The 14286-nt window shown below is 51.4% G+C and overlaps 1 protein-coding gene across 4 annotated transcripts in view; it reads left to right on the forward strand.

Annotated features, from left to right (window-relative positions):
* Positions 1-14286, forward strand: part of DLG5 (discs large MAGUK scaffold protein 5) — a 128145-nt gene that overhangs the window by 41632 nt on the left and 72227 nt on the right. For 3 of the 4 annotated variants that reach the window (XM_060642370.3, XM_060642368.3, XM_060642372.3), the window contains exon 2: positions 8712-8780. The exons of the other annotated variant lie outside the window; for it this stretch is intronic. In XM_060642370.3, the coding sequence (XP_060498353.3) occupies positions 8712-8780 (69 nt within the window). The remainder of the gene's footprint in view (positions 1-8711; positions 8781-14286) is intronic. 4 annotated transcript variants of the gene reach the window in all.

Below are 14286 nucleotides of genomic sequence, written 5' to 3' on the forward strand. Positions count from 1 at the left end.
TCTTGCTGTGTCCTCTTGGCTGCTGTGCCAGGCAAATAAGCTGTCACAAGGGTAGCAGCCCTGAGCTGTGATTTGGGGGATGCTGCTCAGGCTTGGTCACGTTCATTGGTGGAGAACATGCCCCTAGATCATTGTGTTTTTTAAAAAAAAATTATTTATATTTTTTTAAATTTACACCCAAATTAGTTAGCATATAGTGCAACACTGATTTCAGGAGTAGATTCCTTAGTGCCCCTTACCCATTTAGCCCATCCCCCCTCCCACAACCCCTCCGTAACCCTCAGTTCTCCATTTTTAAGAGTCTCTTCTGTTCTGGCCCCCTCCCTGTTTTTATATTATTTTTGCTTCCCTTCCCTTATGTTCATCTGTTTTATATCTTTAAGTCCTCATGTGAGTGAATTGGTCTTTCTCTGACTAATTTCGCTTAGCATAATACCCTCTAGTTCCATCCACGTTGTTGCAAATGGCAAGATCTCATTTTTTTTTGATTTCCGAGTAATACTCCATTGTGTGTGTGTGTGTGTCTGTGTGTGTGTGTGTGTGTGTATACACCATATCCTGTTTATCCATTCATCCATCGATGGACATTTGGGCTCTTTCCATACTTTGGCTGTTGTTGATAGTGCTGCTATAAACATGGGGGTGCATGTGACCCTTCGAAACAGCACACCTGTATCCCTTGGATAAATGCCTAGTAGTGCAATTGCTGGGTTGTAGGGTAGTTCTGTTTTTAGTTTTTTGAGGAACCTCCATACTGTTTTCCAGAGTGGTTGCACCAGCTTGCATTCCCACCAACAATGCAAAAGAGATCCTCTTTCTCCACATCCTCGCCAACATCTGTTGTTGCCTGAGTTGTTAACGTTAGCCATTCTGACAGGTGTGAGGTGGTATCTCATGGTGGTTTTGATTTGTGTTTCCCTGATGATGAGTGATGTTGAGCATTTTTCATGTGTCGGTTGGCCATCTGGATGTCTTCTTTGGAGAAGTGTCTATTCGTGTCTTCTGTCTATTTCTTCACTGTGTTATTTTTTGGGTGTTGAGTTTGATAAGTTCCTTATAGATTTTGGATACTAACCCTTTATCTGATATGTCGTTTGCAAATATCTTCTCCCATTCTGTCAGTTGCCTTTTAGTTTTGCTGATTGTTTCCTTCCCTGTGCAGAAGCTTTTTAGTCTGATGAGGTCCCAGTAGTTCATTTTTGCTTTTGCTTCTCTTGCCTCCGGAGACGTGTTGAGTAAGAAGTTGCTGCGGCCAAGATCAAAGAGGTTTTTGCCTGCTTTCTCCTTGAGGATTTGGATGGCTTCCTGTCTTACGTTTAGGTCTTTCATCCATTTTGAGTTTATTTTTGTGTCTGGTGTAAGAAAGTGGTCCAGGTTCATTTTTCTGCATGTTGCTGTCCAGTTTTCCCAGCACCACTTGCTGAAGAGACTGTCTTCATTCCATTGAATATTCTTTTCTGCTTTGTCAAAGATTATTTGGCCATACGTTTGTGGTTCCATTTCTGGGTTCTCTATTCTGTTCCATTGATCTGAGTGTCTGTTTTTGTGCCAGATCATTGCGTTTTAGTAGGAAACTCTTAACACCCATCCCAATCTCCCTCCCCCTCCTCCCCTCCCATCCCTGCAGTGACAGCCTAGCCTCCTTCCCAGGGAGCCCACCATACCCTGCTTTGGGCCACCATCTGTGCTTTCTAGGTTCAGAACTGTAACCCAGCCCAGCTGTGAGGTGACAGAAGAAAACAGGACCTTTTCTGTTGTTTTGGGTGACAGAAAGCCAGAAGCGAGGAGAAGTGTTCCCACCTGGTGCCAGGTTGATGGTCCCAGGTCCTCCTCCTGCTCCCATCCTGGAGCTTAGCCCCCCTGACGGGAGATGACAAAGCCTCCAGGAGCCTTTTCCAGCTGATGAGGGGGAGCAAGCTTTCTGACTGCTGTTTTTAATCTCTGGAAAATCAACGAACTTCCATCTTCCTCTTGTTCCTTTCGGGGGTGGGGGGGGGGGAGAATCAAACGGTCCGACAGTGAGAGAAGCATCTTTATTTTAATCTTACTGAGTGATCAGTTCTGGGTGTGCATGTGTTGTTTTCCCTACCTGTTCATACTTTCGCTTTGGGGCATTTGTGGCGGGAGATGGAGGTGGGTCACAGATTACAACACTGACGTCTGAGTTTCCTCAGGATCAGGTAGTTCAGTTCCTTAGCTCCTTATCTCATGGATGATTCCAGAGTCCAGCGGGAGGGGGTTAAGGAGTGAGCCTCAAGCCCAGCAGGCATCTGTCTTCACACTCCCCCCATGCAGATCTCAGCTGCACACTTGGATGTCAACCCTCCATTTAGCCAGGAAAGGCACACCCCCATTCACCTTTGAAAGAAGGGCTACTGGTTTTTATCATGACCCCAGGAAGGGAGAAGTAAGCATCCTTAACTGTGATATTTTAGCAAGTTCATTATCCTTGTCCTAAACTTGGCAGAGAATACTACAGCTGTATCTCAGTGGGGAAAACTAAGTCTTCACTTAAAAACCTGACACTTAGGGGGGTGGCTTATGTATACCAGAGGTACATCATCACTTGACCCATGACAGCTGGTCAGGGATAAGGTGAATTGCCTGTCCTGAGGCAGGCACGTGGGGTGCACGAAGCAGGACTTCCTTCACTGATAGGCCAGGCTCTGGCTGCTCCATTCCGGGGCCGTGGTCACCCCATACCTCTCTGACATATTGAGGCTTGCCAGCCTCCCACTTTGGGTCTCGGTATCCACAGCCTTGGGTCATATTTTTATTTTTTAAAGGAAAAGTATTAAAATTTTTTTTTAATGTTTATTCATTTTTGAGAGAGAGAGAGAGAGAGACAAAGCATGAGTGGGGATGGGCAGAGAGAGAGGGAAACACAGAATCTGAAACAGGCTCCAGTCTCTGAGCTGTCAGCACCCCCAATGTGGGGCTGGAACCCATGAACCACGAGATCATGACCTGAACTGAAGTCGGATGCTTAATTGACTGAGCCACCCAGGCACCCCACCTTGGCTCATATTTTTAAACGGAAGGAGAAGCTGAGGCCCTGGTGTGTGTGTGTGTGGGGGCATTGCTGCACTGACCCGTGATTCTGCAAAAGGACTTCTCAGCAGCCAAAGTACCTCCCGCCAGCAACTCCTGAGGTCCTCAGAAGCAGGGGAGGTGTTCTCTGCACAGCACGAAGCACTTTTCGTGCTCTTGCCGCCTTCCTCATCTCTGCAGCTCACAGAGTTGGTGCCTCTTGAATGAGGGTGCCTCTGCTCTATGACCTGCCACGCACCCAGCACTGGCATGGCTGTTGGGGTGGACGGGAAGCAGCAGCACTTGTCAGGGCCGTGGAGCCATGACTCCTCTCACTCCCTTTCTTCCCAGTTTCAGTCACCTCTCTGGCTTAGCTTACAGTGCCTGTCGAGTGTGTTCTTGGTGGGGGAAGGAAGGCAAGGAGGGGACAAGCCCACTGTAGGGGGCATCCAGGCTGTAAGGCCATGGGCAAGGCTGGCTCCACTCTGAGACTTTTCATTTGCACAGGAGGATAGGCTCTGCCTGTGTTGCTTCCAGGCTGAGTTGGTTTCTCAGGTGCTTGTCCAAGCTCACCATCCTCCAGGGCCAGCTCCAGGCTGCTTCCTCCATGAAGCCTCCCTTGACTGCCCTTCTACCTTCAGAGCCTGGCAGCAGTGTTGTGTGTAGGGATCAGGAGCACAGCCCTGGGGCTAGACTGGGTTTGTGTCCTGTTCATACCCTTACTCGTCCTTCTATCGGGACCTTAGGCAAATTTGTTAATTTTGCTAACCCTTAGTTTTCTACTCTGTAAAATGGACCTAATGGCAGCCTCAGGGTTGCTTTAGGAATTCCTAAAGTGCTTAGCACAGCTGGACACTAGTGCTCAGTGTGTATTAGCTGCTATTATTATTATTGTTAGTGAGTACCGTATAGTCTGGCAGTCTGTTCATCCTGCACTGTTTGACCTTGTCACTCTAGTACCGCCATGACTTTCAATAAGCAGAGGATTGAAAATGGCAGGGTTGGAAGGCCTGGTTTGACCACGGTGGCAGCAGCTGGCACTTGGAGCGCTGGCTGTGCCAGGTGCTGTCTCAAGTCCTTTTCACATTAACTCAGTAGATTCCTGTTAGGAAAGTATTCCTCCTAGCCCATTTTACGGATAAGCACATGGAGGCAGGGAGAGCTGAGTGGCTTTCCCAAAGGCACACAGTGGCTAAGTGGCAGAGTTGGGGGAGTTCAGCCCAGGCAGGCTGGCACCGCTGTGGGCATTCTAGTCAATACTGCCTTCATTTAAGGTTGAGGCACCCGGCTCAGAGAGGGGAAGGGACTTCTGCACGGTTTCACAGCAGCTGAGTAGCCTCCTGAGCCCCTGGCTTGTCTTGTTTTCACCAGGCCTGGCCCAGGGCCTTGCAGGGCTCAGGCGTGCGTCAGGAACCTGGTGGACACGTGCAAGCACACGAGCGATTGGGTGCCCTCGGTCATCTGCCTGTGACCTGGGGGAGGGTTCCAGGACCTCCTGGCTAGAGCCCCCAGGAAAAGAGTGGCTTGCCTGCTCCCTCCTGCTTCCCAGGTGCTTGGGGGGGGGGGGGGGCTGGTTGTCATGTCCTCCCGGCCTCTCCTCACCCTCCCGGAGCACAGGGAGGACTCTGTGTGCTGGCTCAAGGCTGGAACAAGTCCCTTTGGTGCCTACAGGTTTCATGGGGAGGAAGCGTGAGTCACTGGGGCCTTTATGAGCTCCAGGTGAATGGAAGGGGTGTATTAGGTGACAAGCTAAGCTTGTCTCTTTTGGGCCCCACAGGCTGCGGGAGGTGGCCTTGTTGGAGGACTGGGGCATTCTGTTATCGCTTGGGTGATTTTACTGGAAGTTCTTTTGAAGTGGTCTCCCTGACCCAGTGGGGCTGAGTCACAGAGTAAACACAATTAGCAGGGGTTGGGCTCTTGGGAAGGATGCAGACAATGCGTGGGTCCCACGGCTTGCTGGCTGCCTTTCGGGGCCTCTGCCACGGTTTGCGTTGGTTTCCCACCCGATGACTCCGGTCATCCCTGCTGCCCTGCTGCCCTGCGTTTATTCTGTCTGTCGACCACATGCCCTCGGGAACTTGTTGGAAATGCAGAGTCTCAGGCCCCCGTCGTCTCCCCACATTAGAACCTACATTTTGCTCGGGTCCCCGGGTAGCCCCCATGGCAGGAAAGAGCTCCCTTGTGTCCCTCTGTGGTCTACATGTCCATGAAAAGCTGGGCTTATGCCCTGCTCTCCTTTCCTGGAAACGTTTCCAGACCATCGACTTCTGGGTCCTCTCAGTTTGTGGGGGTGCCCTGAGTGGTGGTGTCGTGCGGGGATGTGGGAGGGCACATGGGGAGGGAGTGGGGGCAGTGCCAGCGTGGGAGCCGGGTTGATTCTACAGCCCTCACTGGCCTGGGCCTCTCTGCCAGGTGGGGGTATGCTTTAGGTTTCAGGGCAGGTGGGGTGTGAGTGCCTGCATGGAACTCCTGGGGGAATTGGGGGTGGCTGGGAGGCGTGTGCCTGTGAGAGGAGGCTGCTGTTGGCCTCCAGATTCGATTGTGAAACCCCAGAGGTAGATGACGCCTGACACCCGCCCTTCAGAAGCCACCGGCTTTGAAAGGACACCGCGTGACTTTGGAGGAGAGTGACTCCTCTTGCCTTTTCCCGACATCCTGACCACACAGGCTTTTTAAGACAACAATAGCAGCAGAGACAAAGCATGACCAAGACAGCGTCGTCTTCGGGTCTTTTTTCCCTCGGAATGACGTCTAAGGCCCTGGGAACATTGTAAAAACTGGGCCCTGTCCAATTTTAATCACTCCCTGCCGGCCCCCAGCTCCTAGGAGCCCTGCCAGCCGACTCGGGTGGTGATGCCCAGAGATGCAGATAGAGATGTCATGCTGCCCCCAGGTCAGGCCCCAGAACCCCAGCAGGACTTTGGGGACAGAGAAGAGGGACAGAATGTGTTGGTTGGCCAGTTGACTCCCCCAGCCAGGGAGGGAGATGGGCGGAGAGAGACAAGGGCGTCTGCCAAGTTTAATTAACAGTGGAAACTGGCCGTGGGGGAGGAGGGAGGCAACTTGATGAGGAGGGGCGCTTTACTGGAAGATGGGGCTCTGCCGATGCCAGAAGTGAGGAAGAGGCAAGGCGTTCCTGCGAGGAGCGGCTGCTGGAGCGCAGGGCCGTGCTGTCGCAAGCACGATCCAGCTCAGAGATCCGCAAGGTGTGAGTGGGAGAGTTTATTTGCGCTTGCTTTTCTGAGTGGGCATCTTTTGAAAACAGTCCACCAACATACCAGCTGGCTAGCCTTCCTCGTCCCTATAAAGAAAAAAATAATTAAGAAATTGGCAATTGAGTTGAGAAAACAGGCATTGTTACGTTTTTGTCCTCTGACATACCAGCGGATTGCCTGAATTGCATCTGACATTGCTTCGTGGATCCTTATGCAATGTTTGATGTTTATGGCGTGGGAAGAGAGATGATTTAAGAAACTTGTGGTGCTCGTTGGTTTGTTGGGACAAAAATGCAGAAACGTTGAATGGACAGCAAAATGAATTGTGTGGGTCGGACTTGAAATATGGGAGGTATTTCACTGAATGTTGCTACTCGTTTTTTGGTGGGATCAAGGAATTTCAGGGCTGAACAGGGTTTTCTAGTTCCTTTTCCCTTCAAGTGATGTGCAGAACCGTGCTGTGGTCTCCCTGCCAGGTGGGCACGGGGCCTCCGTGAAGTGAACGCGTGTGTGGAGGGGGGCCCTGCCCTTCCTAGGTATCTGCAGACCGAGCCAGCCCTGTCTGTCAGGCGCCCCCACCCGCAGCTTTTCTCCGGCACCTACCTGCTCTGTCCATTTCTGGTGCCAGAAGCTGTGTTGAACAAACAGATCCCTTTGACAGTCCCTTCTGAAGACACAACGTCTTCAATCCACCCTAAACACCTAAGGTCTTAAGAGAGTCTCAGAAAATTCGGCCACAAGGCCACTGGTCACCCTGGCCACTGTCCTAGTTCTTGCTATTATGAAAGTCCCTTTTCCTTGTGTTTTCTCTTTGCTCTCCGCTTTTGTCTCTTTTTCTGGTGGGCGTACCTGCCAGCTCTCCCGCCTACCATTATGCCAGGGCTGCCCGGCTGTCTGCCCTTCCTCTCCTCCCCCCAGGTTTTCCCGTCTGCTCAGGATCATCTGTCACCCTGCTGGCCTCTCCCTTCCCCGCCCCCACGGGTCTCCTTCTTTCTCTCCCCTGTTTACCCCCATCTCTTCATCCCTTTGCTGTCCCTTTGGGGAGTGCGCAGGTATCAGGTAGCTAGTGAAGAGTTGAGGTGGGAGATGGGGCGGCTGGGTGGCTCAGTCAGTTGGGCGGCCGACTTCGGCTCAGGTCATGATCTCGCGGCCGTGAGTTCGAGCCCCGCGTCGGGCTCTGTGCTGACCGCTCAGAGCCTGGAGCCTGTTTCAGATTCTGTGTCTCCCTGTCTCTCTGACCCTCCCCCATTCATGCTCTGTCTCTCTCTGTCTCAAAAATAAATGTTAAAAAAAAATTTTTTTAAAAGAGTTGAGGTGGGAGAGAAGAAACTTTGACATCTGGCCCCACATTTCAGGTCCTGGAGCCCTAGATCTCATTAGTTCTTGGCTGCTTTCTCACATGGGAGCCCTGAGGCTTATGCAAAGGCTTTACTGCAAAAATCCCGTCTGCCTGATACACACACTTCTTCACTGTGTAGTTTTGTGCAGGACAAAACCCTGCATTCCTGCTGTTACCTTGTTTTCTTTGACCCACCGCCTGCGCATGGGTGCTTTTCTCAGCTCCCAAGGTAGTCTCGGTCGGCTTGCCCTCTTAACACTGTGTCCCCTGTAGCCACAAGCAAAGCATGCAGTCAGGGGGAACGTGTAATCCTGACATGGGACAGGGGAGAGGACCTCAAAAGCTGTCTGGCTGAACCCCATCCTTGTTCAGGTCGGGAGCACAGTTCCAGGAAACAAGTGACTTGCTCAGTGGATGAGAGCTGGGTTCAGAAGCTGGGTTTCTTCACCCAGAGGTTTTACTGATGCCAGGCAGGTAACATCCTAGCCTTGGAAGCTGTGGTGTGGTGCTTGTGTGCCCACCTCAGGGGTTAACAACGTTAAGTGTTGGCCAAACAAAGGGCACGTACTGCTCCCTGGCTTTGGTGACCATGTAATTGCTCAAAATTTTATAAGTAACTTTTAATAAGGGGGCAGGCACTGACTACATCATTAACGACTGAGCTTGAATATAGTCAGAACGCGAGAGCAGAACAGTCGGGCAAAAAGAACAAATAGTTCATAGATGTTTAGCTTCTCCTCTCTTGCTGTCTGCATGGAAGCCAGCGTCATGTTGATAAAGATCTGTAGGAAATCCCGAGACCCTATTTTAGCCTGGGGCATATGTTGCTCCCTTGCTAAGCTTTTCCCTAGATGTCTTAACAAGAAGCCATCTGACTGGCTCCAAGTTCTCCTCTGTCTGTACGTAGATAGGTCTCCAGGGCAGGAGGGTGGCGGAAAGGCGAGGTGGGACATCGGGCAGAAACACCAGAGACTAGGCCCTGCTGACCACACCTCCCCTGCCCGCCCCTTAGATCCGATTTCTAGTCCCTGACGTGGTGTTGGTTCTCAGTTTGGCGTTGACTGAAGACCAGTTGGTCCGACAGTGGTTTGGGCTTAGTAACAAATGGTCTGTCCTTCTGTCCCCAGGCTCCACCTACAGCGTCTTGTCCATCATGCCCTCAGACTCAGAAAGCAGCAGCTCCCTCAGCAGTGTGGGTGAGTACCACCTGGACACCCTTCCTTCCTGGAGGGCACCGGGTAGGTGGGGGGTCTGGGTGTGAGCCGAGGTAGCCCTGAGTCTATGGGATGGGAAGTTGGCCTCCCCTTTCAGATCATTCATGGGGTCATCTCCTATTGACTCCATTCACATTTTCTCCATCAGCAATCTATCCTCTTCTTTAAAAAATTATTATTATTAATTTTTAATGTGTATTTATTTTGAGAGAGAGATGGCGCCATCAGGGGAGGGGCAGAGAGAGAGGAAGAGAGAATCCCAAGCAGGCTCTGCACCGTCAGCACAGAGCCCTATGTGGGACTCGATCTCATGCCCATGAGATCATGACCATGAGATCATGACCTGAGCCAAAATCAAGAGTTGGACACTCAACCGACCTAGCTACCAGGTGCCCCAGCAATACATCCTCTTAACAGAGGAGGGCAGAAATCTGGTTATGGTGTTAGAATGGAGGCGGGTGGTAGGGGAGGCCGTGCTTCACCATTTCTTCACTTTGTCAGAGCGTGGGGCTTCTCAGTGAGCTGTTGTCCCCCTGACCCAGGCTTTGTACTTCAGTGACCACTGTCCATGAGAAAGGCCCCTTTTGGGACTGTCCTTTGTAAGCAGGAACAGCCCTCTGGGCAGTGTATTGCCCTAGGGACAGGGGTAGCCAGTCCAAGTGTTTCCAGAAGCCTTTACTTTACTGAAGATATCTCAGCAGGAAGGTTCTCATGGTCTCGTAGCCTTCCCACACCTCTGTTACCTGTTCCTGTGTTATGTGCCCTCTGTTTAACACCTTCGTGCGGTTTCTGATGTCCTGATCTGACCTTGATGGATGCGTACACCTTCAGTGCAGAGTCCTGGAGTTTCCGAGTCAGAAGGGCTCACGGAGGTCATCTGGTCCAATTATTTTATTTCTTCCACATAGACAGATGGGGAAATTGACACTGAGAGAGGGCAAGTCTCATGTCAGAGAGTCCAGACCCAGCCGGGGGCAGACCTTTCACGCGTTAATTCGACTGACACTTACAGAACACCTCTGTAACGCCAGAAGTGGGCTTGGAATGCAGTGGTGAGTGAGGCAGACGGTGGTCCTAGTGCTTGTGGATCTTTGGGTCCAGGGGGAAGACGGTTTCATAAGTAAATACAACATGTGAGGTCAGTCCAGTAAGAGAGCTACAAGCAGGGAGGTACTGTATTCGTTTTCTAGGGCTGCCATAGCATAGTACGACAAACCGAGTGGCTTATGTAACAGAAGTGTATTCTCTCATAGTTAGTCTGATGGCATCAGGCACGGTCTGTCCCAGGCACCTCTCCTTCCTTCTGCCAAGGGTGCTGGCAATCCTTGGTGATCCTTAGCTTGTAGATGTATCATCCCAGTCTCTGCCTTTGTCTTCACATGGTGTTCTCCCTGTGTGCATGTCTGTCTTCAGATTTCTACTTTTTCAAGGGACACTAGTCCTACTCCAGGATGACCTTATCTTCAGTGTCTGACTGTATCTCTGGTAAAGTCACATTCACATTTACTGCGGTCAGGATTTCAACATTTTGGGGAGGACACAGAGCAGCCAATCAGTTTCCTTCCTCCCTGTCTGGGAGGACTCCTCCAGGACCACAGGACAGAACTTCAGTGTTTATTACTTTGTGCTGTCTGCTAGGAGTCCATCGACTCAATGAAGGGGTTGTTGGAATTTTGAACACGGGACTGGCTTCCGGGAATCCTGTGGGGTGGGGCAGTCAGGATGAATGGAACGCTGTCATGGGGCTTTTGTAAACCTGAGGGGTTGAATCCTGAGTGCACCTCTCCTGCCTCATGCTCTGCTCTGTTGGCTCCCTGTTCCCCTTGGAAACGAGGTGCAGTGATCTAACAGATACCTGACAAATTCATTCACATCGACACTTCAGGGCTTACAGTGGTTATCTTTCCTGGGAACATTTGCATCATTCTCTCCAAAGACAGTGGGATTACTGAAACCACAGCAGTTATTGTTAGTAGTGGAATTTCAAGGAGGAGTAGGAGTAGGTATTTTTTATGCAGCCGGACTTCTGTAAACTCTGGAAGAAGCTTCATGTCACTGACCCGACCTTTGGTTCTATGCGTACCTGGAGCTGGTTCGGCCCTTGGGATGGAGGGGTGAACACTGTCCCCAGGTACTTGTTGACAAGCAGGCAGTGCTGTGCAGGACGTCCTGTGTAGGCTGAGCCTTGCTTGTTGGTGCCTGGATTTTGGATGCTGAAAGGCCTGGTTGTATCCCTTTGGGTCAGACCCTCCTCAGTTCACTGGGACCCAAGTGTTGCTTTTCTTGTTCTTATGCAGTTGACATCGTCCTTGGGGTGAGTGGCCCCATTTTTGTGCAGACTGTGTTAGCCTGGAGACCTTTGGCTGTAGAGGAGGGAATACCCTCTCACATTGCCTTAAACAGTAGAGAAATGTGTGACCTCACAGTAAGAAGCCGCTGAGGTTGGGCTGAGTACATCAGGATGTGGCTCTGTGATCCTCTCTGTGTGTGTCTTCCGCTCAGGCTGATGGCAGGGCGTTTGTAGCAACAGTTCCGGCTGTCACATCTAGACCTGGAAGTGTCCAGGGCTACAGTGTCCCTTATGGGAGCCACTAGCCACAGGTGGCTATTTACAGTTCAAATTAATTAAAATGAACTAAAATTAAAATTTGTAGTTTTTTTAGGTCTGTTTATTTTTGAGAGAGAGAGTGCGTGTGCACGTGTGGGAGGGGGCAGAGAGAGAGAGAGGGAGACAAAGAATCCCAAGCAGGCTCTACTCTTCCAGCTTGGAGCCAGATGCAGGGCTCAGTCCCACGAACAGTGAGATCATGACCTGAGCTGAAATCAAGAGTTGGACGCTCAACTGACTGAGCCACCCAGATACCCCTCTAGTTTCAACAGTAACACCAGCTACATTTCATGTGCTCTCTGGCCACCTGCGTGGCTACTAGCTGCCATACGGGACAGAGCAGATAAAAGAACATCTCTGTCATCACATGCTCCAGAGGCTGAAGGGGGTTGTCTCCTCTACTGTCTCCTTGTCAGCAAAGAAGCCTTCTGCAGAAATTCCCTCACAGGGTCTCCTCACACCGACTATAGTTGGGTAGCTTGGCTGTGCCCAAATCAGTGGCTCACATGGTATGGTCTCTGGACCAGCAGCACTCAGGCACCTGCTAGAAATGCAGGTTCCTGAGCTTCACCCCATCCCTGTTACATCAGAAGCTATGAGGATGGGGCCTAGCATCTACATTTAACAGACTCCTGGTCTGACATGGGCTGACCTGACTTAGTCCCTGGCGAGGGCACTGGAGTGTCTGAGGCTGGCTTGGACCTGTCCCTTGGAGTGGAATGAGCGGTGGGGTTGGCCATGGGGACCACTGCTGTGCCTCCTGGAGGAAGAGGCTGGCCCGGCCTCACCTAATGACTGGCGGTGCTCTTTCCCTGCACCACAGCCCTGGCAGAAGGGGGCCGGTAGGTCAGATGGGGACTGGCTGTTTTGGTTTGTGCATGGTCTCTCTCCATGAACCTCAGGAAGGGCGAGGCAAGAGCAACGTCTTACGATAAAAATGTCACCTCCACTTTCCCACTCATGTCACAAACAACATTTGGGGAAAGAATGGCAAGTTACAGTCAGCAGAAGAGAAGACTGGTAGGGGAAGCCTTGCATGTGGTGTCTTCTCTGTGACAGCTTGTGCCTGATCGGCTGCCCTGGCTAGCGTTCGATCTGCGGGTGGCCTGTCCCCTTCCAGCTCTCCAGCTGGACACTGCTGACAACTCCCCACGCCTGTGCTAACCTTCAGGGTTAACAGCCCTAAGGATTGCAGAGTTCTTCTGCGGAGGCCTTTTCAGGCAGTTTTCATCAGCTGAGCGCGTGTGGCTTCTCAGAGGCCTCCCCCATCCCATGCAGCCCGACGGTAGGTAACCTGCCTGTCGGTAGGCCTCACGGATCTGCCCAGGGAACGCACACTCATGTCAGGCAATGGATATTTTTCTTCCCCATTCACCCTGACCTAATTTCTCAGGTGCCTTTTATTTCTCACCTGGGACAGCTGGGGAGATTTTAAGGCAAACAGACATCCTTGGGTAGCATATATAAAATAAGCCTTAAATTTATGCAAATTGAAGCAACAGGAGAAGTTTCTTATGAAACAAAGAAGTCTCTTGGCTTGTCAGCAGGAGAAGCAGCCGGAGGGCTTCCTTCGTTTCCCAGAGAAGATTCCTTGAAAGTGCAGCTTCTGGGTTGGCACAGGAAGGTCGGGTGAGTCAGCCTGGAGGCCGGTTCTGCGTGCACCCTGACTCCTTGTGCCCTCTGACCCTTTCCTGGTCCTTCTGGAACAGGGGCCTATTTTCCCAGCTCATCTGCTGAATGTGGGCAGTTTCTTCTCTTGGAGTACGTGCTTGATGCTTGTGGGGGTCACAGAGAGCCCTGGCCCCTGATCTCACAGTCCAGCCAGATGTCTCATTCTGTCCAGGCTGCCAAAGCAGAACACCACAGACCAGGCAGCTGGGAAACAAAGGACATTTATTTGTCACTGTTCTGGAGGTTGGGAGTCCAAGATCAAGGCAGGTCCAGTGTCTGGTGAGGGCCCGCTTCAGGTTCATAGATGGCGTCTTCCTGCTGTGTCCTCACGTGCAGAAGGAGGGGAGAGCTCCCTGGGGTCCTTTTATAAGGACACTAGATCCATCCATGTGGGATCCATTCTTGTGACCTAATCGCCCCCTGAAGACCTCACCTCAATACCACACCTTGGGGGTTAGGATTTCATTGTAGGGATTTGGTGGGGAGACACCAGCATTCGGACCATAGCATCAGAGAGTTAAGCGACTGGCCATTGTGCCCTGTGTAGAACTGAAGGAAACAAATAGCTCAGGGGGAGGAGCGCTGTTTCTGATGAGGGGGCATCAGAGCAAGTTTCAAGGAGGAGGTGGTCCTTATGTTGGGTCTTTTATGGATGGTGCTTCAGAAGTAGGAGCAGCTAGGAAGCAATAGGCCATCAGTGCCTCTATTTTTGGGTTTCTGCAGAGCAGACCCTAAGTGAAGGATCTGCTCTGAGAGCAAGTGTTTTACCTAGGAGTTGGGCGTGGCTGTAGCCGTTGCATTGTACTGTCAGTCCTGGGAGGAGCTGAGCTGCTGTCCAGTACTGACTGACCAAGGGGGGCATGCCCCTTGTTAGGGGAGGGCCCCTCCCTGCATGTTATCAGTGGGCGATGCCTTTAAATGGAGTGGCTCCCGGGCAGCCAGTAAAACAAGGGAGAAAAAAGCCACTCTGGCCAGCAAATGCAACTCCAGGCCAGAGGCTCTCAAACTTGATCAGGCATCAGAATCTTCTGGAGGGTTGTGCTGACTTCACTTTCTGGGTTTCTGACTTAGGAGGTCTGAGTGGGCCTGAGATGTGCATTTCTAACAAGTGTGTGATGCTAGGTGCTTTCAGAATCACTGGTTCACAGCGTGGGACTGTGTCTCTCCTGATGGCGCTGGCTCTCCTGGGCTGGAGATCAGGATGGCTTG

Source organism: Panthera onca, chromosome D2 (genome assembly GCF_046562875.1).
Source record: "Panthera onca isolate mPanOnc1 chromosome D2, mPanOnc1 haplotype 2, whole genome shotgun sequence".
NCBI lineage: Eukaryota > Metazoa > Chordata > Mammalia > Carnivora > Felidae > Panthera > Panthera onca.